We start from the raw sequence: 24,271 nt of genomic DNA on the forward strand, positions 1-24,271 counted from the left end.
CTATTTATTTTATTTGTTGTACTTTTTTTTACATCAAATAATTTAAAGTAACTATGTAACTTTTACTCAAAGTGCATTTTAAATTGAGTACTTTTTTACTTTTACTCGAGTAGATTTTTAGATGGGTACTTTTACTTTTACTTAAGTAGAATTTTTGCAAAGTAAAGGTACTTTTTCCACCTCTGCATTTGTGCTTCAAAATTCTCTTCACATTCTCTTTTGGGGACAGGTCAGGACTTTAGGCAGGCTACTCCAGTATGGGTACCCTCTTCTTCTGCAGACATGTCTAGGTAATGTGTGCAGCATTTAATTCACATTGCTAAGCAAGCATTTTTCACATAACGCCGCCATCACAAGAGTGTACTGACACAGTACTGTCCGATGACAGACCCTGGTTGTTTGACTTGTTGCTGATTACAGTCTGGATGTTGCTTTTCAACTTTGGCTCAGCTTATAATGTGTTATGTTCACAGGTCATAATGCTTAATAAACATTGTATAGTGGGTTGGGCATTTTTTCAAATATTTATAGCCATGTTTATAATGCCTTATGAATGCATTTTAATATGTTGTGAATGTGTTTATAAGTCTATTAGATATGAAATTCATAGAAAGTGTTTCCAAAAGTTCAAAAAGGTTTAAACATGTTTTGGGATATCTGAGCTTCTCTAGAAGTTTTCTGCCTTGCTAGAGCTGTTCAGTCTTGCTGCTGTTAAGGGCTCTGTGAATGAATCCTATGTCACTGATATAATGTCACAATCTTACATTGTGTGTCAAATAAATACCTTGAACACGTGATTGATGCAGTTATATACAATTTTATTGAACAGAAATTGAAGAAACAGAGTTTGTTCTGCTACAGTCATATTGTATAACAACAGCAGAATCCCATTGTAAAGGATTACTCTTCTTTTGCCTGAGGATGAGAAAAGGCATCTGTTAATATTGATTATGGTTGGCCTTATACAAAGACCACAGGCAACATACATGTACAATTATTGTAACATTTTTTTGTTTTTATTAAATAAATTGGATCCTACCTTGCCGCTATCCCGGCTCTTAGCTCTGAGCTTGTTGACCTGAGACTCTGCAATGTCAGCACGCTCCTCAGCCTCCTCCATGTCATGCTGCACCTTCCTGAGCTTAGACAAGTGGCTGTTGGCTTGTTCCTCCTAAACAGGTAATTGTAGACATTTAGAATTTTTGTGCATCTTTTGTGATATTTTTAATGTTTTACATATTTCAGCAAAGGAATCATTTCCTATAGCAACATGCTTAAAGAAATTAGACTTACAGCTTCCTCAGCTTGTCTCTTGTAAGCCTTGACCTTCAGCTGCAGCTTATCAACCAGATCCTGAAGCCTGGTGAGATTTTTCTTGTCCTCCTCAGTCTACAAATCATACAGCTATTAGTTAACCAATTTATTAATGTAAACATATATCCTTATTATATAAGTTGGACAGATATACATACCTGGTAAGTGAGTTCCTTCACTCTTCTCTCGTATTTGCGGACACCCTTAACAGCATCGACTCCACGCCTCTGTTCAGCCTCAACTTCAGCTTCCAGCTCACGCACCTGTATATGTTCATACATGCATACAACAAATATTGGGTTAATATTTAATTAAAAATATCATGTTTCTTTGTTTTATTTCCCTCATATTTGCATTTGGAAGCCTGTGACTAAGCATTAAGTGAACTACAGCTTCCAAATAAGACTAACCCTGGACTCCAGTTTCTGGAGTTGTTTCTTTCCACCCTTCATGGCCAGATTCTCAGCCTCATCCAGGCGGTGCTGCAGGTCTTTCACTGTGACCTCCAGGTTCTTCTTCATCCTCTCCAGGTGAGCACTGGTGTCCTGCTCCTTCTTGAGCTCTTCTGCCATCATTGCAGCCTGATTAATCAAACCAGATGATTAGATTTTAAAGTAAACTTTAAAAGTAGATTAAAAAAAGAAGTAACATGAGGAAAAGCACTCACATCAGTGATGGCTTTCTTGGCCTTATCCTCTGCATTTCTTGCTTCCTGCACAGTGTCATCAACCTCACCTTGGACTTGAACCAGGTCAGCTTCAAGCTTCTTCTTGGTGTTCAGCAGACTTGTGTTCTGGAAGAAATAATGTAAATCATCAATAATAGCAATAAGCAAATATAAATGTCTTAATTTTGTAACAAGATTATTCTAAATACCTGAGAGTGAAGCAATGCAACACGCTCACTGGCATCCACCAGCTCTTGCTCTGCCACCTTGCGACCTCTCTCTGTCTGCTCCAGGGCTGCTCTGAGCTCCTCAATCTCAGACAACATCAGAGTGTTCCTGCGCTCCACCATGGCCACCTGTTCCTTCATGTCTTCTTGTCCCCTCAGAGCATCATCAAGGTGCAGTTGGGCATCCTTAGGATCATATGATTAAATTAGAGTAGTAGTTTTCAGTGAATCCCAATCTTTTTTTGTCCTTTTTATTTTTTTTTTCCTCAAACAAATTGACATGGCTACCATATTTTTCGGACTGTTAGGCGGGCCTTTGGAAGGCACAAACCTTATAAAAGCACTGTTTAAAAGGAAAATGGTAATACAAAGCATGACATTATGTGAATGATAATGTAATTCCAATTCTGTAGGTTTAAATGGAGTCTATACATACTGTTATTTAAGTATATATATGACTGTTCAGTAGATCTTTGGAGCAAAAATACTTTTCAACATGTGTCTTTCAAGATTAGTGTTTGTTTGTTAAGTAAGCCAGAATCTCCCAGTGTTCTCTAAATGTTTTGCAAATCATCTGCTTCTTGGATAAGTGATAAATTATGTTAATGTGAACTGTAAGGTTTTTCAATAGAACATACCTTCAGTTGTCCCTGCACATTCCTCAGTTGTTTCTGGGCCTCGGATGCTTGGCGATTGGCGTGGCTCAGCTGAATTTCCATCTCATTGAGATCTCCTTCCATCTTCTTCTTGACTCTCAAAGCATCATTCCTGCTTCTGACCTCAGAGTCCAGAGTGCTCTGCATGGATTCAATCACTCTCTGGCTGTTCCTCTTGATCTGCTCCATCTCCTCATCCTTCTCTGCAAGCTTCCTGTCAACTTCACTCTTGACCTGGTTGAGCTCAAGCTGGACGCGGAGAATCTTGGACTCCTCATGTTCCAGAGTACCCTGTAAAAATAATGAGGTAAATTTTATTAGAATATATGATACATGATTACAATTGGCTTCATGAATTGTAAAAAGTGAAAATTAAAGTCTATTGAATTCTACCTCTGCCTCTTCCAGGGCAGTCTGAATCTCTGCCTTCTCAGTCTCCACTGTCTTCTTGGCCTTCTCCAGCTCATGAATGCTCTTTCCAGTCTCACCAATTTGTTCAGTCAGGTCTGAGATCTCCTCTGTAACAGAATTAAAACACAATTTGTTTTATTACTTTGCTAGATTTTTAAAATTAATTAATAAAAAAAGTCTTGGCATCTAAAATGATCCTGGACTGTTGTTACATACGTTGCAGATTCTTGTTCTCTCTCTTGAGGGTCTCCAGTTGGTCAAGAGCTTCCTCATAAGAGTTCTTCATCTTGAAGAGTTCAGTGCTCAGACCACGAGCCTCCTTCTGGGCTCCCTCCAGCTCTGCCTGACCCTCCTCAAACTTCTGCTTCCATTCTGCCAGCACCTTTAGTAGACAAATGAAACTTGTTTCATATATGCTAATAAGTATACACAAGAGCAATGATGTTTCTATGTAATCATATTATTTATCAGTAAATTCATAGGATTTACATCATATTCATAGAATTTACCTTGTCAAAGTTCCTCTGCTTCTTGTCAAGGTTGGCAGCCAAAGCATTGGCTCTCTCCACATCAATCATGAGGTCCTCCACCTCACCCTGGAGTCTCTGCTTGGTTTTCTCCAGAGAGGCACACTTGGAGTTTACAGCCTCAATTTGTTCCTCAGCCTCCTGAAGACGCTGTGCCAGTTTCTTCCTATGTAAATTATATTTTTACAATATTTAATGTGTGATTTAGTGATGTATATATTTTCATTAAATAGTGGAAGCTATTTATATCATAGAGAGCTTTTGTTCCTACTTTGCCTCCTCAAGCTCTTCAGTGCGCTGGATGGCATCAGTTTCATATTTAGACCTCCACTGGGCAACCTCGCTGTTGGCCTTGGACATTGAACGCTGAAGCTCAGCCTTTGCTTCCTGCTCCTCCTCAAACTGCTCCCTGAGAAGGTCACAGTCATGACGAGCAGACTGCAGTCCATGGGCCAGGGCATTCTTTGCCTGTGAAAAGTGAATATGCCATTCTGTCATTTGAAATTTATTTTCAAGTAAATTCTAGAAATTTTTGAAATAAGATTCTGACATTCGTACCTTAACCTCCTCCTCAATGTGCCTCTTAAGCTCCTCAATTTGCTGAGTAAAGGCCTGTTTTCCTCTGGTCAGCTGAGAAACCAGAGCCTCTTTCTCTTCCATCTGGCGTCCAAACTCACCTGCACATCATTAAAAGTTTCATTTAATTTCAATATATTTCAATTTAATCTGTATATTACAACACAAGGAGAAAATGAACCAAATTTATGTTTAATGTTTATGACAAAATTTTATTATAATGAATAAAGAAACACTCACTTACCATTCTCAGTCTGAAGCCTAGCTTTCTGAGCACTGAGGTCATTGATTTGGCGCACACCCTCATCACTTTTGGTCTTGATTTCACTCAATTGATCTTCAAGGGTTCTGCACATCTTCTCCAGATTTGCCTGTAAATTAAGGAATTATTTTAATGCCAACACTTAATCAACAGTCATTATTTAAATTACAGATTTATCAGTGTTATCATGTTTTCCATCAAAGACAAACCTTGGCCTTAGCAACCGCTTCCATGTTGCTGGAGAGATCATCAATCTCCATTTTGTATTCGCTCTTTTCTTTCTCGAGCTTCTGCTTGACGCGCTGCAGGTTGTCGATTTGTTCTCCAAGCTCAGCAACGCTGTCGGCCTGCTTCTTGCGGAGAGCAGCAGCAGTGGCTTCATGCTGCAGAGTGGACTCTTCAAGATCACGACGCAGCTTCTGGAACTCAGCCTCGCGCTTCTTGTTCATCTCAATCTGAGCAGCAGTTGCTCCTCCAGCTTCCTCAAGCCTCTCACTGATCTCCTCAAGTTCCCTGGACAGATCAGCTCTCTGTTTCTCAACCTTGGCACGAGCAGCACGTTCAGCCTCAATCTCTTCCTCCAGCTCCTCAATGCGGGCCTAACAGTGAAAAATAAATAACTTGTAATCATATTTTCTTCATGAAGAAATTTAAATTGTACCACAAAATCACTCATCATTGCAGAGAGGATGAGTACTTACCTGAAGTTCCTTAATCTTCTTCTGAAGCTGAGCACCCAGAGATTGCTCATCTTCAATCTTGCTAAGAAGCTGGCTGATTTCAAAGTCTTTCCTGAGAAAATGAAACAATATTTGTATAATAACATGGACAGACAATATTATTGTAACAGTGGTAATATATAATAGTTTTGTTTTTATTTGTATGGTTAAAAGTACTTCTTTATCTTCTCATCAGACTGCTGCTTATCATTCTCCAGGTCCATGATGGATTCCTGAGCCAGTTTCAGATCACCCTCAAGCTTTCTCTTGGCTCTCTCCAGGTCCATGCGGAGCTTCTTCTCTTGCTCCAGAGAACCCTCCAGCTGTAGAAACACAATGCTTGTTTAAATTATCCAGAATTATTTTATGAGTAATCCAGTTCCATGATTGGATCATGTAACTCACATCATCCACTTGTTGCTCAAGCTTAGTCTTGGACTTTGTCAGAGTGTTGACTTTGTCTTCCTCTGCCTGAAGGTCATCAAGAGTCTGCTGATGTGCCTCTTGAAGGGCTTTCTTCTCCTTGGTGAGTTTAGCAATGCTCTCATCTTGAGCTGCCATCTCCTCAGTGAGGTTCTTCACCTACAATTATGTTACCACATTTGACATATTGTTAGGAAATCTGTACATGTGAAATCAGATTTGAGAGAACATTATTTATTTTATGTTTGGTAAACAGTTCTGACCTTGTTTTCAGTGGCATGTTTCTCTTTCTCCACTTTAGCCAAGGTCAGCTCCAAGTCATCAATGTCCTTCTTGAGCTCGGAGCACTCATCCTCCAGTTTCCTCTTCTTGGCAGTCAGCTCAGCATTGATTTCTTCCTCATCCTCCAGTCTCTCAGTGGTCTCTTTGAGTTTAGCCTCAAGCTGGATTTTGCTCTTGATCAGACCCTCGCATCTCTCCTCAGCATCAGACAGATTCTCAGATTCCTGTTTATTGAAACAGTCAAAATTTATATAAACATTGATTTAATTAACAAGTTATTATTAATATTTTTTAAAATCCTCTTGACATCTAATGTAATTAATACATTTAAATGGGATTGGATTGTTTTTAATGTCAAAGTAATACTGACTGATGCCACTTGAAGCTGCAGATCATTCTTCTCTTGCAGCAGAGACACCATTTTCTCCTCAAGCTCCTTCTTTTTGGCCTCAGCCTTGGCCAGGTCTTCCTTGCATTTTGCGAAATCATCTTTCATGGTGGCAAGCTCCTTCTCAGTCTCAGCACTCTTCAGCAGAGGCTTGATCTTGTAGTACACCTTCATCCATGGCCAGTGTTTGACATTCATGAATGAGCGGATGTTGTACTGGATGGTGTAAATGGATTCCCTGGAGAAATATAATAATGTATTGTTATTTAACTGTCTTTTCAGATATTTAAACGGACCACAGTGTGTAACATTATTTAATTTATTAGAGATGTGTATAAGTGTCAGTTTAGTGTCCATGTACGATGAAAGTCATTGCTATTGGTTATTGTGATTTTAAATACCTCCTTTCCATCATCTTTACAAACTCTCTTCTCATGAGATAACCGCGGCAAAGAGCTTGAGTCATTGTGACCAGAGAAGCCAGTTTCTCATCTCGCATCTCTTCAAGAGTTCCCAGTAGACCAGCTTTGAAGAACACCTGAAAGGAAGAGGAGGAATTTTTTACAATATTTTTGTATAATGAGTGATTGCACTTTTGTTGATCTTTTAACCTCCTTTGTTGAAAAATCACCTTTGTGTGACCAAATCTGTACTGGTCATGGTCGACATCAATGGACCCTAGAAGCTTCTCAGAGGCCTTCTTGTTGTCAATAAACTGACCCTCAGGGATGACACTGGCATTCAGCACTTTGTATCTGTGGAAAAATACAAAATATTTCAGCTCTACTTCACATAAAGGGAAGTAAACAGCATTAAATTTCTTCAGTTTCCTCTCTACCTCTGTTTGAAGTCACCATAAAGGATTCTGCTGGGGAATCCCTTTCTGCAGATTCTGATACCTTCCAGTACACCGTTACATCTAAGCTGGTGGATAACCAGGAAGTTCTCCATGAGACCTGACAAATACAAAAACAGTAAACATTAACCAAAAAACGTTTATAAAAACACAAGAAAATTGTAATTTCCTAAATATTCAAAAAACACTAGGGACTTTACAGCTCGGATTTAAATTGAATCTTTACCTGGAGTCTTGGACTCATTGGGAATCAGGCAACGCACAAAGTGAGGATGTGTGCTCCTCAAGTTGGTCATCAGTTTGCCCAAGTTCTCCTGTGGAGTGATATAAATATTGGTATTCATGCTTTATTATGGAAATGCTTTGATCTAAATGACCTATTGTAACATACCCTGAACTGTGAGGACACGGTCTGCATGGAACCACCCTTCTTCTTGCCTCCCTTGCCTCCCTTAGGCTCTGTTTAAAACAGTTAATGAGGCAATGTTTGATCTTTCCAGACGAAATCCAAGTTCAACAAACTATTTTTGTTATTGAAATTACCTTCAACAGCAGGTGGGTAGAGGGTAGCCAGCAGTTTCACTGCAGACTTCTGGTACAGCTGCAAAACAGACTCGTTCAGTGGATCCTTGTTCTTATCCAGCCAGCCAGAAATGTTGTAGTCCACAGTACCAGCATAGTGAACCAGGGAGAAGTGGGCTTCAGCCTTGCCTTTGGCAGGCTTGGGCTTCTGGAAAGCATTACACTTTCCAAGATGCTGATCATACAGCTTGTTCTTGAAGCTGGTGTCTGTAGCCTTGGGGAACATGCACTCCTCTTCAAGGATGGAGAAGATACCCATAGGCTGTTTTAAGAAAATACAAGTTAACATTTTTTCTGCTGAAATTAAAGGTTAGCTATTATGTTAATCAGATACTGAGTATGAAAGTATATTTTTCACTCACTTTCTCAATGAGCTCAATGCAAGAGGCCAAGTCCATGCCGAAGTCAATGAACTCCCAGATAATGCCCTCCTTCTTGTACTCTTCTTGCTCCAGGACAAACATGTGGTGGTTGAAGAACTGCTGCAGTTTCTCATTGGTGAAGTTGATACACAGCTGCTCCATGCTGTTGAACTAAATGTGTACAAAATAATGATATGTAAGCATTTATCATATTTTTAAAAACAATTTTGCTTGTAATCACTGGAAACACTTACATCAAAGATTTCAAATCCAGCAATGTCCAGCACACCAATGAAGAAATTTCTTTGTTGTTTTGTGTCCAACATCTGGTTGATACGAATAACCATCCACAAGAACATCCTCTCATAGATAGATTTGGCCAGGGCGCTGACAGAATTGTACACCTAAAAGTGGAATATGAAACGTATAATTATTTTTCAAGAAAAGTTTACATCGCCATCGCTAAATATTTTTGTATTAAATAGACATCTTACCTGTGGCACGGTCTGTCCCTTTGTGACAAACTCATTTCCGACCTTCACTCTAGGGTAGCACAAAGCCTTCAGCATATCAGCTGAGTTCAAGCCCAGAAGATAGGCAATTTTGTCAGCCTCTGTCAGGAGTAGTAAACATAACTACAGTCAGGAACTGTGATCAGTTTCATTTATGTGTAATAATAATAGTATTTGCGCACTAAACAATAAGTATTAGAGTAAGATCTGAGTAAGTCTCACCCTCTGTGCCATCAGGCTCAGCCTGCTCCTCACGCTGCTTTTGCTTGAACTTCATGTTGCCATGGTGGAGAACAGCTCCAGTAAATTTGTAGATGCCCATCTTCTCCTCATTAGTGAAGCCCAGAATGTCAATGGCAGTCTGAATAATAAAGATCAGCGTTGGAATTCCAAACAAAAATGAATAACTTTCATTTTACTGTAGTTTTCAAGAGTCTCTTACATCGGTGGCAACCAGCTCTTCCTTGTCATCAATGCTGGCCACTGTGATTTGACCCTGACTGCACATGGGGAAGTCATAGGGGTTGGTTGTGATGAGCGTCATTTCTGCAACAGAAAGGCTTAATTTTAAAAAAGTTCTTAAATATTTTGTGTCGGATAAAGAAATATTTTGCAGTTTCTGGAGAGTTTCCTACCAATCAACTCAGGCTTATGGTTGGTCATCATTTGGTAGAAGATGTGGTAGCCTCTTTCATCTGGAAGCTGGAATGATACTCTAGACTTCTCCAGCAGATCTGTTCAGACAATTGATCACTGTTATTTTCTAATTGGTAACAAATAGAACCATAGAATAACAAAATTACTGCAAAACTGAATACATTATTTATTAACTTACAGGTCTCAATATCAGCACTGGCCAGTTTGCCAGTTGTGCCAAAGTGGATTCTGATGAATTTACCCTTTTAGGTAGAAAACAGGGACTGTTAAATACAATACAATTGTCTATTTTGTATCGTTGTTATATGTTGCACTGTGTTGGTTCCACATGAACGTAATTTCATTGCACTGTGCACTTTTACTGGACAATAAAAGCCTCTTGACTTGACTTGAGTTTGTAGACTAAGAACAGCACTACACTTTCCACAATATTTTTGTTAAAGTGAATTCTGTTGAAGTGAATAACTTACGAAACGAGAGGAGTTGTCATTTCTCACTGTCTTGGCATTACCATAGGCCTCAAGCAATGGGTTAGCAGCAACGATCTGGTCCTCAAGAGATCCCTGCAGCACACAATAATGTATCATTTAAATCAGTAGTTTAAAGTTTCATGATTCTGCAGATAAGATTTTTTACTTTTAGATTCATGTTTTACCTTCATTTGGCTGGAAGTTTGCTCTTTCTTCTTGTCACCTTGTACAGCAACTGTTGCAAAGTACTGGATGACACGCTTGGTGTTCACAGTCTTTCCAGCACCGGATTCTCCACTGGTTTTAAATACAATAAAATGTATCTTTAATCTTTAATGTTATATTACAGAAAGACATGCAACATTTTCTAAGTTTTCTTGTGAATACTTACGTGATCAGGACAGACTGGTTCTCTCTGTCTGTAAGATGAAAATATAGTAATGAATTTACATGAGTGCATATATAGTTTCTCAGAACATTCCCGTCCTTTAAAATGTTCCAACTTACCAGTAAGCATGAACTGGTAGGCATTGTCAGAGACAGAGAAGATGTGGGGTGGGGCCTCCATGCGCTTTTTGCCTCTGTAGGCAGCCACCACTTCTGCGTCATACACTGGAAGCCACTTGTAGGGGTTCACAGTCGCGCAGAACAGTCCAGAGTAGGTCTGAGGCAGATATGAACAGATATATTTTTTATAGTCACTACATGTTTTGTACATCTTTGAATCACACTAAAGAAATATAAATGACTATGCAATCATGAAATGCATTACTTACGTAGATCATCCATGCTGCATAACGCTCTTTGAGGTTATAAAGCACAGAGGCTTCATTGAGATGGGTCATCATGGCCATGTCCTCAATCTTGTCAAACTTGGGAGGATTCATGGGGCTGACATCATCCTCCTTAACTGTTCTCTCCTGTTAGAAAATAAAATAAAGTATGGTTGGTTTAGGTTTATATCTATAATATATTTAAGATATAATAACATACAATTCTGCAATAATGCTCACCTCCTTGGTGTCAAGAACTTCGACAACAACTTTGCCGCCATCTCTGCTCTTGATTGTACCCTTAAGGTACAGCTCTTTTACATCAGCTACATAGCAAGCGCTCTTAGCATCAAAGGGCTTGCTTTGAGCCTCAATTCTCTCCTTCTCAGGCTTTCGGAGGTAAATGGCAGCTTTGCCGTAAACGGCCATCTCCGCATCCGTACTCATGGTGGCGGCTTACTGTTAATTAGAACAAGAAAGAAATGCATTTATACCTGACTATTCACTATTTTCAGTCTGTGGCAAGCTATGGCTCAGCTCTAAATTTCTCTACTGTGAGACTAATAAATTACATTTTTTATCTTATCTTATATTATCTTGTCTTATTTTGTCTTATCTTTTCTTATCTTATCTTGTCTTACTTGCTGTACTACATCTGAATGTTCAGTGAAATTTCTGATTTAAAATATGATTAGTCATTAACAATGACATATTTCTCACTTTTTTTGCCCGAGACCAGATGAAATTTCCACAGCCCTTGGAATGAAAATATAGAAATTAATTTCACAAACAGGTTCTCTGATTACAACTTTTATCTACAGTGCCATTAAGTTTAAATTACAATCCGTGCAGCCTCTTACCACTGGCAGGAACTTCTTGGGTCTCCTCTGCATCCCTTACAGCTCCCCTCCAGCTTATATTTGGGTCAGTCTGCACACTAAGCAGAATCCATTAAAGGCAGGCTTAGTATTGCATTTATTTAAGGGTGCCAAAAGAATTACAGCCTTATTGCCAAAAGTCTATGGCTACATTCCAAATTTAAGTAACAGATTTGTTGTAAGGCATGTGGGCATGTTGCAAAGAACACATCTGAAAGGATTTTAGTACTGAAGTACTTTTCTGATATTGATCAAATGCATGCATCCTTTATTTATTGTCTTCATTGTCAGTGTATATATTTAGTCTAATACTGGCCATGTTTATCCTACAGTAGATTTAACTTTGATAATTGTGTCATACTTTTTTTCCTTTTGATATTTGATCTGTTTCTCTGACCTATAACATCATAATTAAGTTGAACAAAATGTTCATAAAATCAACCATATAGCCATGCAGTCTCCACAGGTACTTGGATTAACAGTATAGTTGCTCATTTAGAAAACCATAATTATTGGCACTGTCAAAGAATACTAGTTTTGCCACGTGTCAGTTCATGAAAGTCTTCCTGGCTCAAATGTCACCTGTAGGTGCTGTAGTTTGACAGAAGTGTCTTGGAATGATCAGGGTTTGGTCATCTGTTAGACTCCTTACTTGGATGTTGGAAACTGGCCTGTTTAGAAACCTAGAAGCTGAACCAGCGAGTGTAACCGAATGACTGGGAGGGCCATGCCAAGTAAAAGAGCTAAACGAAACAAGAAGAGATATAACAGCCCCTATTACTATCAGAGGATTGTGTATATACCTTAACCTTTTTGTCCAGCTTACTTGGACATCAGAATTGTCTAGATACATTAATTATGGTCTCTTTGATAAGCAGCAATGTGTGGATCTGGACAATAATAAACAAGTGTATATATCAGTATGGGGTTGCTGCAAGGTTTAATCATTAAAGCAGTTCTATTTTATTTATATATTAAGCACATCTCCTCCTTTTGCATATATATATATATATATATACATATATTACCATATACTGATAGTAGCACTACTCTTTGTGGTTATACTCCTATTAGAAACAGGTGGATTTGTCCCCCCCAAAAATGATATCAGTTCGCTCAGGTCAGCTGTACTATTAATGAGGAGACAGACCGGACCAATCACGGAGCCGGTTCAGGTATTAAGTCACGCCTCTCAGTAGAAACAGCCAATCAGCTTGCTGGTTTTGCGGCGCGCGGAGCAGAGGCAGTTTGCTGTTGGGGAAGCCCCGCCCCCTCGCTGTGAGATTTAGCAGCGGGATCGGGACGCAGCAGCTTCAGCTGATTTTAAAACAGATATGGATATACGGAGATTTTTCTAAAAGAAAGGTAACGATAGGCTAACCACTTCAACTGTGATGATATGTTTCTGATAGCTGGTTAAAAATACACGTCTCTGAATCAGCACACAGTTTAAACCCACTGTGATTAATAAACTGCAGCTGTGTTAGTGTGTAAGCTTATCTTTGGAATTAGCTAGATTGGGAGTCAGGGTTAAAGGAAAAAAATAAAATATATATGTAATGTTTCCCTGTACCTGATCAGCTAATCACTTTAATTTTCAAACTGTTTATTCATTTAGGATTACAGGACTTACTGTGAGCTATAATGAACGAAAATTGATTTAACTAACTAGTTATCTAGAAGCTGGATGTAGATGATCGCCAGAATTTCGTACAGTACTTTAAGTTGGTAGTTTAAAGCAGTTACTTAACCCCGATCACTGCCCTAAACTAGTGTTTTCCACCTGATCAGCTAATAAACAGTCATTTACTGAGTTTACCTGTTAAAATCCTTTAGCCCCCTATGGAGCCTAAATTAATCATGTATATCCACCAGAGGAAGCTCTAGAATATGCAGAACAGTTTTAATATGCAGTAGAATATATAAGAACTGGGTTGAGAAACACTGCTGTAACGTGACTTCTGTTCATTTGTATTTCACAGTAAGACCACATATCCTGACGTTTATAAAAGTCTCTATGAAACGTAAAGTTACATTCTTTTACATAAAAGGACACCATCTTAAGAAGAGCTCTCAGTAGAAAAAAATAAAAGTGCAGGAGAAAATGTAAATATACAACAGAATTGACATGCCAATACATAATAATAATAATAATAATAATAATAATAATAATAATAATAATAATAATAACAATAATAATAATCTGTTATATTATTTTAAATATTAGGTGATAACTGAAAATTTTTGTCATATGTACATAATTCAGACATTGCTTGCATAATTTTTCTAACAACAGTAGCTGTAATGTGGAGTAACATGTTTAGGTTGTAAAATCACCTTATAATAATAATTTACTTTTAATTAAAAGTCATTTCCACAAATGTTGTTCTAGGAAACTATTGGGTGGGCTTGGGTTCATATTGGCAAATGTGTCCCCCCCAATATCAAGCCCGCTCCTACGCCCTTGGTTTAATGTACTTTTATTTTTAGAGAGCAGAGATTGAAGTTAGTCATCCTCAACATTTGCGGTGTGAGTGTTTGGGAATGATAGACAGTTTGGCACAGGCAGATACAAAATATGATGTCAACACTTACAATATGATTTGGCTCTTCAGAATGATCTACAAACATTTTTTGAATACAGGAAGTACAGACTTTAGATTGTTTGGGGAAAAAAAAGCAAATTTAGTAAACTGTAAAATATTTTTTTTTATTTATTAAGCATGATCCTGCACATTTAGTTCAAGCCCGAATGTTTAAAATGTCTGAATCCATTACTGACAAAGATATTAAGGCTCTAGTTAAGGACTGTTTAGCCTGTCTGAGTTTGGAAGGGGTGCTGGTGCAACAGCCAAGCGATAACAAAATAGCCTTGTACTGGTCTTCCTCTTTATTAGTAAGCTGGTCTCATTGAATTTCTGTTATTCTGTAAATAATACGACTGGCTACAATCGTGTGCAGAGTTTGTGTTAAAATGCTGTAAAATGAACAACTGAGTAAAGAGAGCTTAGGTGTACAACAGTGCAAGGTTCACTAGTGTAATATTTTGTGCTTCAAAATTCTCTTCACATTCTCTATTGGGGACAGGTCAGGACTGTAGACAGGCTACTCCCGTATGTGTTTTGCATTGTTAAGCAAGCATTTTTCCACATTAACGCTGCCATCACAAGAGTGTACTGACACAGTACAGCACCATGACAGACCCTGGTTGCTGATTACAGTCTGGATATTACTTTTTATCTTTCATCCAGACACACAGCATCTATTTTAATCCCTGATGCGACCATAACTTCTAGATTTGGTTATGATGAGGCTTTGTTTGCACAGAAATGTTATAAAACATTGTAATAAATACCAGGTAGTTTTATCAGCTAATGTTGAATGATGGTTCTTAATGCAGAGCTATCTAAGGATCAGAGATCATGTGTGTTCAGCATACTTTTAATGGAACCACTGTTTGCCCCCCTATGCTTTATTTCAACATTCAACCCAACACTTAACATAGGGCAGACATGAGGCAAATCATAGCTGACTATTGTCTAAAATCACTGTATAATATTAAAAATAATTGTAATCTGTTTTAAGCAACCATTAAAACATGATTGAGATATTTGAGATTCTCTATACATTTTCTGCCTTGCTTGAGCTGTTCAGACTTTGTGCAATGAATCATATGTCACTGATATAACATCACAATCTTATATGTTGTGTGAGGTGAAATACTTCAATACACGAATAATGCAGTTATTACAATTTTATTGAACACATACTGCTACAGTCATATTGCATAACAACAGCAGAATATTTATACACATCCCTGTGTATAAAATTACATTCTTCTTTGGCTTGAGGATGAGAGAAAGCATTTGTTAATATTGATTATGGTTGGCCCTATAGAAAAAGAAGTAATATTACAACGTGCTTAAAGATTTTGTCTCGCAGCCTCCTCAGCTTATCTCTTGTAAGCCTTGACCTTCCGCTGCAGCTTGTCAACCAGATCCTGATTCCTCTTGTGCTCCACAGTCTACAAATCATACAGCTATTAGGTCATATTTATTACTGTGAACACTGTCCTCATGATTAAAATTGGGCAGATTTTATACCTGGTAGGTAAGTTCCTTCACTCTTCTCTCGTGTTTGCTTAACAGCATACAAAAAATATTGGGTCAGTGTTTAATGAAAAACATCATGTTTCTTTTTCCTCATCTCTGTATTTGAAAGACTGAACTGAGCATTAAATGAACTACAGTCTCCAAATAAGACTAACCCTAGACTCCAGTTTCTGGAGTTGTATTTTTTCACCCTTCATGGACAGATTTTCAGCCTCATCCAGGCGATGCTGCAGGTCTTTCACTGTGACCTCCAGGTTCTTCTTCATCCTCTCCAGGTGAGCACTGGTGTCCTGCTCCTTCTTGAGCTCCTCTGCCATTATGGCAGCCTGATTGATCAAATGAGATTATTAGATTTTACAGTAAACTCTAAAATAAGATTAATATTATAATAAGATAATTTCCTGCAGTGTTGTCAAACTCATTTCGGACTTGAACCAGGTCAGATTTAAGCTTCTTCTTGGGGTTCAGCTGACTTGTGTTCTGAAATAAATAATGTACATTTTTAATACTAGTAATAAGCGAATAAAAACTAGATGTTTTTGTAACTAATTTGTAACTAGATGATTTTACACACCTGAGAGTGGAGCAGTAACATGTAAAAAAGGCATGCAAACTGTGTCAGATTAACCAGTAAAAATATAAGCATATTTTTTATGTGTATTTGAAAGCAAAATTGTGATGTCTGCAGTTAAGTAAGAAAACTTTAGATACACCTCCTTGTCCATTTAATAATATCTGCTTATCATATAGGACATTTTTTGATTTGTAATTACAAAATGCATTACACCTATTTCTCTGCCCTTGATATTATTATCCTCCTTTAATCTAGACTGCTGTGTTTGATCCTGAATAAAGAAAACTGATGCAAAAGCTTCATAGTGATAACAAAATACACTTGTACTCAGACTTCCAGTACAACTCTGAGACGTGCCACATGCAGAAGTTTTCAGACGACACTGCCATTGTGGCCTGTATACGGGGAGGAAAGGAGGAGGAGTACAGACACCTGGTGAAAGACTTTGTGGCGTGGTGCAATAGAAACAACCTGCTGTTGAACACCTCCAAGACCAAGGAGATGGTGGTGGACTTCCGCAGGGCCAGGCCACCCATACAGCCAGTATCCATTGTGGGAGTTGATGTGGAGATGGTGAAGACCTACAGGTATCTCGGACTGCATCTGGATGATAAGCTGGACTGGTCAGCCAACACAGACATCCTGTACAAGAAGGGGCAGAGCCGGCTCTACTTCCTGAGGAGGCTGGGGTCTTTTAACATCTGTCGGAAGCTCCTGCTGATGTTTTATCAGACTGTGGTGTCCAGCTGTCTTTTCTATGCTGTGGTGTGCTGGGGAGGAAGCATGAAGAAGAGGGACGAGATGCGTCTGGACAAGCTGGTCAGGCGGGCGGGGTCCGTGGTTGGTGTGGAGCTAGACTCTGTGGTAACGGTGGCAGAGAGGAGGACACTGCAAAAACTACTCTCCATCATGGATGATGATGGTCACCCACTGCATTTCATCATCATGGATCAGAGGAGCAGTTTCAGTGGCAGGCTCTTGTCACAGAGCTGCTCTACGGACAGACTGAGAAGATCGTTCGTTCCGAGAGCCATCAGACTCTTCAACTCCTCCCAGTGGAGCCGGAAGAGAGAGGACAGATGAGGAACGAGTCTCAATATGTGCTTTCTTAATCAGCCTTTTTTTATCTGTACTGGAAAGCACCCTACACATCTACACCCTGGGACTCTTTTGCCTTTTTACTGTATATACTGTTCATTTGCATCCCTGGACACTTGGCACTTTACTGTACACTCTGTACCTTTTCACTCCTGGACACTTTACTGTACATCTTGTACATTTGCACCCCTGGACACTCTGTCACTTTACTGTACATCCTGTACTTTTGCACTATCTATGACTGATTACTTTCACACTTTGTATAGTTTTTTTGTATTTATATATTTATGTATATATTTTTAAGTCTCAGTTTATAATTTTATAGTTTAGTCTTATATTCCTCACTGTGCTCTTTTATTTTATTTTATAATACTTATTGTTTGTTTCTACTGTGTACTGTTTGTTTCGACTGTGTTGTGTAACTGCTACTGGCTGCTAAATTTCCTTCGGGATCAATAAAGTATCTATCTATCTATCTATCTATCTATCTATCTTCCCCTTTACTAGTTATGTTTTGTAATGTTAGTGTTCTGAAAATCAGTTAATCTCTGAGTGTTTGATGGTGGTTAGTGGGATCTGTGATTGGAAACAATGCATTGTGTGTACAAAGGTTGTTTTAAAAGTAGTAAAATTATCAATTAAGTAAAAAGAGCAGGTGTAGTTTGTTCCATTTGTCCCGCAAACACATTGTAAGGTGTACAACATGACAAGGTTTACCAGTCACATTTAATGCTTCAAAATTCTCGTTACAATCTCTATTGGGGACTGTAGGCAGGCTATTCCAGTATGTGTACACTCGTCTTCTGCAGACATGCCTTTGTAATGTGTGCAGCAGTTCATTCACATGGCTAAGCAAGCATTTTTCACATTAACACTGCCATCACAAGAGTGTACTGACACAGTACTGTACCATGACAGACCCTGGTTGTTTGACGTGTTGCTGATTACAGTCTGGATGTTGCTTTTCAACTTTGGTCCAGTCACACAGCATCTATTTTTATCCCAGATGCTTTTGAGCTCACCACTTCTGGATTTGGTTAATATAAGGCTCTGTTGTAATATATGCTATTTTTTAATGTTTAATCCAACACTTCACTGAGCTCAAGTATGCAGCAAATCACAGCTGACTATTGTCTAAAAAATGTTTAAAAAAGGTTTAAACATGTTTTGGGATATCTGAGTTTCTCTAGAAGTTTTCTTGCAAGAGCTGTTCAGTCTTGCTGCTGTTAAGGGCTCTGTGCAATGAATTCTATGTCACTGATATAACATCACAATCTTACATGGTGTGTCAAATGAATAACTTGAACATGTGATTGATGCAGTTATATACAATTTTATTGAACAGAAATTGAAGAAACAGAGTTTGTTCTGCTACAGTCATATTGTATAACAACAGCAGAATCCTGTTGTAAAGGATTACTCTTCTTTGGCCTAAGGATGAGAAAAGGCATCTGTTAATATTGATTATGGTTGGCCTTATACAAAGACCACAGGCAACATGTATGTACAATTATTGTTACATTTTGTTGTTTTTATTAAATAAATTGGATCCTACCTTGCCGCTATCCCGGCTCTTAGCTCTGAGCTTGTTGACCTGAGACTCTGCAATGTCAGCACGCTCCTCAGCCTCCTCCATGTCATGCTGCACCTTCCTGAGCTTAGACAAGTGGCTGTTGGCTTGTTCCTCCTAAACAGGTAATTGTAGACATTTAGAATTTTTGTGCATCTTTTGTGATATTTTTAATGTTTTACATATTTCAGCAAAGGAATCATTTCCTATAGCAACATGCTTAAAGAAATTAGACTTACAGCTTCCTCAGCTTGTCTCTTGTAAGCCTTGACCTTCAGCTGCAGCTTATCAACCAGATCCTGAAGCCTGGTGAGATTTTTCTTGTCCTCCTCAGTCTACAAATCATACAGCTATTAGTTAACCAATTTATTAATGTAAACATATATCCTTATTATATAAGTTGGACAGATATACATACCTGGTAAGTGAGTTCCTTCACTCTTCTCTCGTATTTGCGGACACCCTTAACAGCATCGACTCCACGCCTCTGTTCAGCCTCAACTTCAGCTTCCAGCTCACGCACCTGTATATGTTCATACATGCATACAACATATTTAATTAAAAACATCATGTTTCTTGGTTTTATTTCCCTCATATTTGTATTTGGAAGACTCTAACTGAGCATTAAGTCAACTACAGCCTCCAAATAAGACTAACCCTGGACTCCAGTTTCTGGAGTTGTTTCTTTCCACCCTTCATGGCCAGATTCTCAGCCTCATCCAGGCGGTGCTGCAGGTCTTTCACTGTGACCTCCAGGTTCTTCTTCATCCTCTCCAGGTGAGCACTGGTGTCCTGCTCCTTCTTGAGCTCTTCTGCCATCATTGCAGCCTAATTAATCAAACGAGATGATTAGATTTTAAAGTAAACTTTAAAAATAGATTAAAACAAGAAATAACATGAAGAAAAGCACTTACGTCAGTGATGGCTTTCTTGGCCTTATCCTCTGCATTTCTTGCTTCCTGCACAGTGTCATCCACCTCACCTTGGACTTGAACCAGGTCAGCTTCAAGCTTCTTCTTGGTGTTCAGCAGACTTGTGTTCTGGAAGAAATAATGTAAATCATCAATAATAGCAATAAGCAAATATAAATGTCTTAATTTTGTAACAAGATTATTCTAAATACCTGAGAGTGAAGCAATGCAACACGCTCACTGGCATCCACCAGCTCTTGCTCTGCCACCTTGCGACCTCTCTCTGTCTGCTCCAGGGCAGCTCTGAGCTCCTCAATCTCAGACAACATCAGAGTGTTCCTGCGCTCCACCATGGCCACCTGTTCCTTCATGTCTTCTTGTCCCCTCACAGCATCATCAAGGTGCAGTTGGGCATCCTTAGGATCATATGATTAAATTAGAGTAGTGGTTTAAAGTGAATTTATTTAATTATTGTTTTTCCTCAAACAAATTGACATGGCTACCATATTTTGTGTACTTTGATACATAATTTTCGGACTGTTAGGTGGGCCTTTGGAAGGCACAAACCTTATAAAAGCACTGTTTAAAAGGAAAATGGTAATTCAAAGCATGACATAATGTGAATGATAATGTAATTCCAATTCTGTAGGTTTAAATGAAGTCTAGACATACTGTTAAGTATATATATGACTGTTCAATAGATCTTTGGAACAAAAATACTTTTCAACATGTGTCTTTCAAGATTGTTTGTTTGTTAAGTAAGCCAGCATCTCCCAGTGTTCTCTTAATGTTTTACAAATCATCTACTTGGATAAGTGATAAATTATGTTAATGTGAACTGTAAGGCATTTCAATAGAACATACCTTCAGTTGTCCCTGCACATTCCTCAGTTGTTTCTGGGCCTCGGATGCTTGGCGATTGGCGTGGCTCAGCTGAATTTCCATCTCATTGAGATCTCCTTCCATCTTCTTCTTGACTCTCAAAGCATCATTCCTGCTTCTGACCTCAGAGTCCAGAGTGCTCTGCATGGATTCAATCACTCTCTGGCTGTTCCTCTTGATCTGCTCCATCTCCTCATCCTTCTCTGCAAGCTTCCTGTCAACTTCACTCTTGACCTGGTTAAGCTCAAGCTGAACACGGAGAATCTTGGACTCCTCATGTTCCAGAGTTCCCTGTAAAAATAACGAGTTACATTTTATTAGAATGTATAATGCATGATTACAATTGGCTTCATGAATCGTGAAAAGTGAAAATTAATGTTTATTGAATTCTACCTCTGCCTCTTCCAGGGCAGTCTGAATCTCTGCCTTCTCAGTCTCCACTGTCTTCTTGGCCTTCTCCAGCTCATGAATGCTCTTTCCAGTCTCACCAATCTGTTCAGTCAGGTCTGAGATCTCCTCTGTAACAGAATTAAAACACTTTTTATTTTCTTACTATTCTAGACATTAAAACTGTATCTAAAATGATCCTGGACTGTTGTTACATACGTTGCAGATTCTTGTTCTCTCTCTTGAGGGTCTCCAGTTGGTCAAGAGCTTCCTCATAAGAGTTCTTCATCTTGAAGAGTTCAGTGCTCAGACCACGAGCCTCCTTCTGGGCTCCCTCCAGCTCTGCCTGACCCTCCTCAAACTTCTGCTTCCATTCTGCTAGCACCTTTGGTGGACATATGAAACTTGTTTCATATATGCTAATAAGTAGACACAAGAGCAATGATTTCTATGTAATTATATTATTTATCAGTAAATTATTCATATAGTTTACCTTGTCAAAGTTTCTCTGCTTCTTGTCAAGGTTGGCAGCCAAAGCATTGGCTCTCTCCACATCAATCATGAGGTCCTCCACCTCACCCTGGAGTCTCTGCTTGGTTTTCTCCAGAGAGGCACACTTGGAGTTTACAGCCTCAATTTGTTCCTCAGCCTCCTGAAGACGCTGTGCCAGCTTCTTCCTATTTGAATTATATTTTTTACAATATTTAATGTGTGATATAGTGATGTATATATTTTCATTAAATAGTGGAAGCTATTTATATCATAGAGAGCTTTTGTTCCTACTTTGCCTCCTCAAGCTCCTCAGTGCGCTGGATGGCATCAGTTTCATATTTAGACCTCCACTGGGCAACCTCGCTGTTGGCCTTAGACATTGAACGCTGAAGCTCAGCCTTTGCTTCCTGCTCCTCCTCAAACTGCTCCCTGAGAAGGTCACAGTCATGACGAGCAGACTGCAGTCCATGGGCCAGGGCATTCTTTGCCTGTGAAAAGTGAATATGCCATTTTGTCATTTGAAATGTATTTTCTAGTTAATTCTAGAAATTTTTGAAATAAGATTTTGACATTCGTACCTTAACCTCCTCCTCAATCTGCCTCTTAAGCTCCTCAATTTGCTGAGTAAAGGCCTGTTTTCCTCTGGTCAGCTGAGAAACCAGAGCCTCTTTTTCCTCCAGTTGGCGTCCAAACTCACCTGCACACCATTAAAAGTTTAATTTAATTTCAATATATTTCAATTTAATCTGTATATTACAACACAAGAAGAAAATGAACCAAATTTATGTTTAATGTTTATGACAAAATATTATTATAATGAATAAAGAAACACTCACTTACCATTCTCAGTCTGAAGCCTAGCTTTCTGAGCACTGAGGTCATTGATTTGGCGCACACCCTCATCACTTTTGGTCTTGACTTCACTCAGTTGATCTTCAAGGGTTCTGCACATCTTCTCCAGATTTGCCTGTAAATTGATGATTACTATTTTAATGCCTTAATATTTTATCACTTTATTATTGTCACAATGTCATTATTGAAATTATGTATTTATCAATTTTATGTTTTCCATCAAAGACAAACCTTGGCCTGTAAATTAAGGAATGATTATTTTATTGCCAACAATTAATCAACAGTCATTATTTAAATTACAGATTTATCAGTGTTATCATGTTTTCCATCAAAGACAAACCTTGGCCTTAGCAACCGCTTCCATGTTGCTGGAGAGATCATCAATCTCCATTTTGTATTCACTCTTTTCTTTCTCGAGCTTCTGCTTGACGCGCTGCAGGTTGTCGATTTGTTCTCCAAGCTCAGCAACGCTGTCGGCCTGCTTCTTGCGGAGAGCAGCAGCAGTGGCTTCATGCTGCAGAGTGGACTCTTCAAGATCACGACGCAGCTTCTGGAACTCAGCCTCGCGCTTCTTGTTCATCTCAATCTGTGCAGCAGTTGCTCCTCCAGCTTCCTCAAGCCTCTCACTAATCTCCTCAAGTTCCCTGGACAGATCAGCTCTCTGTTTCTCAACCTTGGCACGAGCAGCACGTTCAGCCTCAATCTCTTCCTCCAGCTCCTCAATGCGGGCCTAATAGTGAAAAATAAATAACTTGTAATCATATTTTCTTCATGAAGAAATTAAAATTGTACCACAAAATCACTCATCATTGCAGAGAGGATGAATACTTACCTGAAGTTCCTTAATCTTCTTCTGAAGCTGAGCTCCCAGAGATTGCTCATCTTCAATCTTGCTAAGAAGCTGGCTGATTTCAAAGTCTTTCCTGAGAAAATGAAACAATATTTGTATAATAACATGGACAGACAATATTATTGTAACAGTTGTAATATATAATAGTTTTGTTTTTATTTGTATGGTTAAAAGTACTTTTTTATCTTCTCATCAGACTGCTGCTTGTCATTCTCCAGGTCCATGATGGATTCCTGAGCCAGTTTCAGATCACCCTCAAGCTTTCTCTTGGCTCTCTCCAGGTCCATGCGGAGCTTCTTCTCTTGCTCCAGAGAACCCTCCAGCTGTAGAAACACAATGCTTGTTTAGATTATCCAGAATTATTTTATGAGTAATCAGTTCCATGATTGAGTCACATCATCCACCAACTCACATCATCCACTTGTTGCTCAAGCTTAGTCTTGGACTTTGTCAGAGTGTTGACTTTGTCTTCCTCTGCCTGAAGATCATCAAGAGTCTGCTGATGTGCCTCTTGAAGGGCTTTCTTCTCCTTGGTGAGTTTAGCAATGCTCTCATCTTGAGCTGCCATCTCCTCAGTGAGGTTCTTCACCTACAATTATGTTACCACATTTGAAATATTGTTAGGAAAGTTGTTCATGTAAAATCAGATTTGAGAACACTTTATTTCCTTTTTGTATTGTAAACAGTTCTGACCTTGTTTTCAGTGGCATGTTTCTCTTTCTCCACTTTAGCCAAGGTCAGCTCCAAGTCATCAATGTCCTTCTTGAGCTCTGAGCACTCATCCTCCAGTTTCCTCTTCTTGGCAGTCAGCTCAGCATTGATTTCTTCCTCATCCTCCAGTCTCTCAGTGGTCTCTTTGAGTTTAGCCTCAAGCTGGATTTTGCTCTTAATCAGACCCTCGCATCTCTCCTCAGCATCAGACAGATTCTCAGATTCCTGTTTATTGAAACAGTCAAAATTTATATAAACATTGATTTAATTAACAAGTTATTATTAATATT

The 24,271-nt window shown here is 38.8% G+C and overlaps 2 protein-coding genes across 3 annotated transcripts in view; both read right to left on the bottom strand.

Annotated features, from left to right (window-relative positions):
- Nucleotides 1–797: 797 nt before the first annotated feature.
- On the bottom strand, nt 798–11,587 carry LOC103035207 (myosin heavy chain, fast skeletal muscle-like). Its single transcript, XM_049473386.1, has 41 exons — nt 11,525–11,587; nt 11,385–11,420; nt 10,905–11,123; nt 10,668–10,811; nt 10,399–10,555; nt 10,283–10,310; nt 10,077–10,188; nt 9,892–9,984; nt 9,600–9,663; nt 9,400–9,498; nt 9,207–9,310; nt 8,987–9,125; nt 8,747–8,865; nt 8,507–8,656; nt 8,253–8,423; nt 7,852–8,152; nt 7,700–7,767; nt 7,535–7,622; nt 7,291–7,408; nt 7,084–7,207; nt 6,854–6,990; nt 6,435–6,690; nt 6,046–6,288; nt 5,765–5,941; nt 5,537–5,682; nt 5,342–5,432; nt 4,850–5,239; nt 4,623–4,749; nt 4,361–4,479; nt 4,074–4,270; nt 3,785–3,968; nt 3,492–3,657; nt 3,258–3,382; nt 2,847–3,155; nt 2,191–2,394; nt 1,982–2,107; nt 1,725–1,895; nt 1,473–1,577; nt 1,294–1,389; nt 1,040–1,171; nt 798–915 (listed from the first exon to the last, which is right to left on the bottom strand). The coding sequence occupies exons 3-41, from the start codon at nt 11,109–11,111 to the stop codon at nt 901–903; spliced, it is 5,802 nt and encodes a 1,933-aa protein (XP_049329343.1). The 5' UTR covers nt 11,112–11,123; nt 11,385–11,420; nt 11,525–11,587; the 3' UTR covers nt 798–900.
- The window catches only part of LOC103029724 (myosin heavy chain, fast skeletal muscle-like), a 28,948-nt gene continuing 5,474 nt past the window's right edge, over nt 798–24,271 (bottom strand). Inside the window, exons 23-41 of one of the 2 annotated variants that reach the window (XM_049473409.1) lie at nt 23,964–24,206; nt 23,683–23,859; nt 23,448–23,593; nt 23,253–23,343; nt 22,761–23,150; nt 22,409–22,535; nt 22,147–22,265; nt 21,860–22,056; nt 21,570–21,753; nt 21,296–21,461; nt 21,083–21,207; nt 20,672–20,980; nt 20,020–20,223; nt 19,811–19,936; nt 19,554–19,724; nt 19,315–19,419; nt 19,136–19,231; nt 18,882–19,013; nt 798–915 (exon numbers count right to left, since the gene is read on the bottom strand). In XM_049473409.1, coding sequence (XP_049329366.1) covers nt 901–915; nt 18,882–19,013; nt 19,136–19,231; nt 19,315–19,419; nt 19,554–19,724; nt 19,811–19,936; nt 20,020–20,223; nt 20,672–20,980; nt 21,083–21,207; nt 21,296–21,461; nt 21,570–21,753; nt 21,860–22,056; nt 22,147–22,265; nt 22,409–22,535; nt 22,761–23,150; nt 23,253–23,343; nt 23,448–23,593; nt 23,683–23,859; nt 23,964–24,206 — 3,123 coding nt within the window. In that variant the 3' untranslated portion in view covers nt 798–900. Of the gene's footprint in view, nt 916–18,639; nt 18,758–18,881; nt 19,014–19,135; nt 19,232–19,314; nt 19,420–19,553; nt 19,725–19,810; nt 19,937–20,019; nt 20,224–20,671; nt 20,981–21,082; nt 21,208–21,295; nt 21,462–21,569; nt 21,754–21,859; nt 22,057–22,146; nt 22,266–22,408; nt 22,536–22,760; nt 23,151–23,252; nt 23,344–23,447; nt 23,594–23,682; nt 23,860–23,963; nt 24,207–24,271 lie in introns of those variants that run through there. The other variant, XM_049473403.1, reaches the window with a different exon arrangement.

This window comes from Astyanax mexicanus, chromosome 1 (genome assembly GCF_023375975.1).
Source record: "Astyanax mexicanus isolate ESR-SI-001 chromosome 1, AstMex3_surface, whole genome shotgun sequence".
Taxonomy (NCBI): Eukaryota; Metazoa; Chordata; class Actinopteri; order Characiformes; family Acestrorhamphidae; genus Astyanax; species Astyanax mexicanus.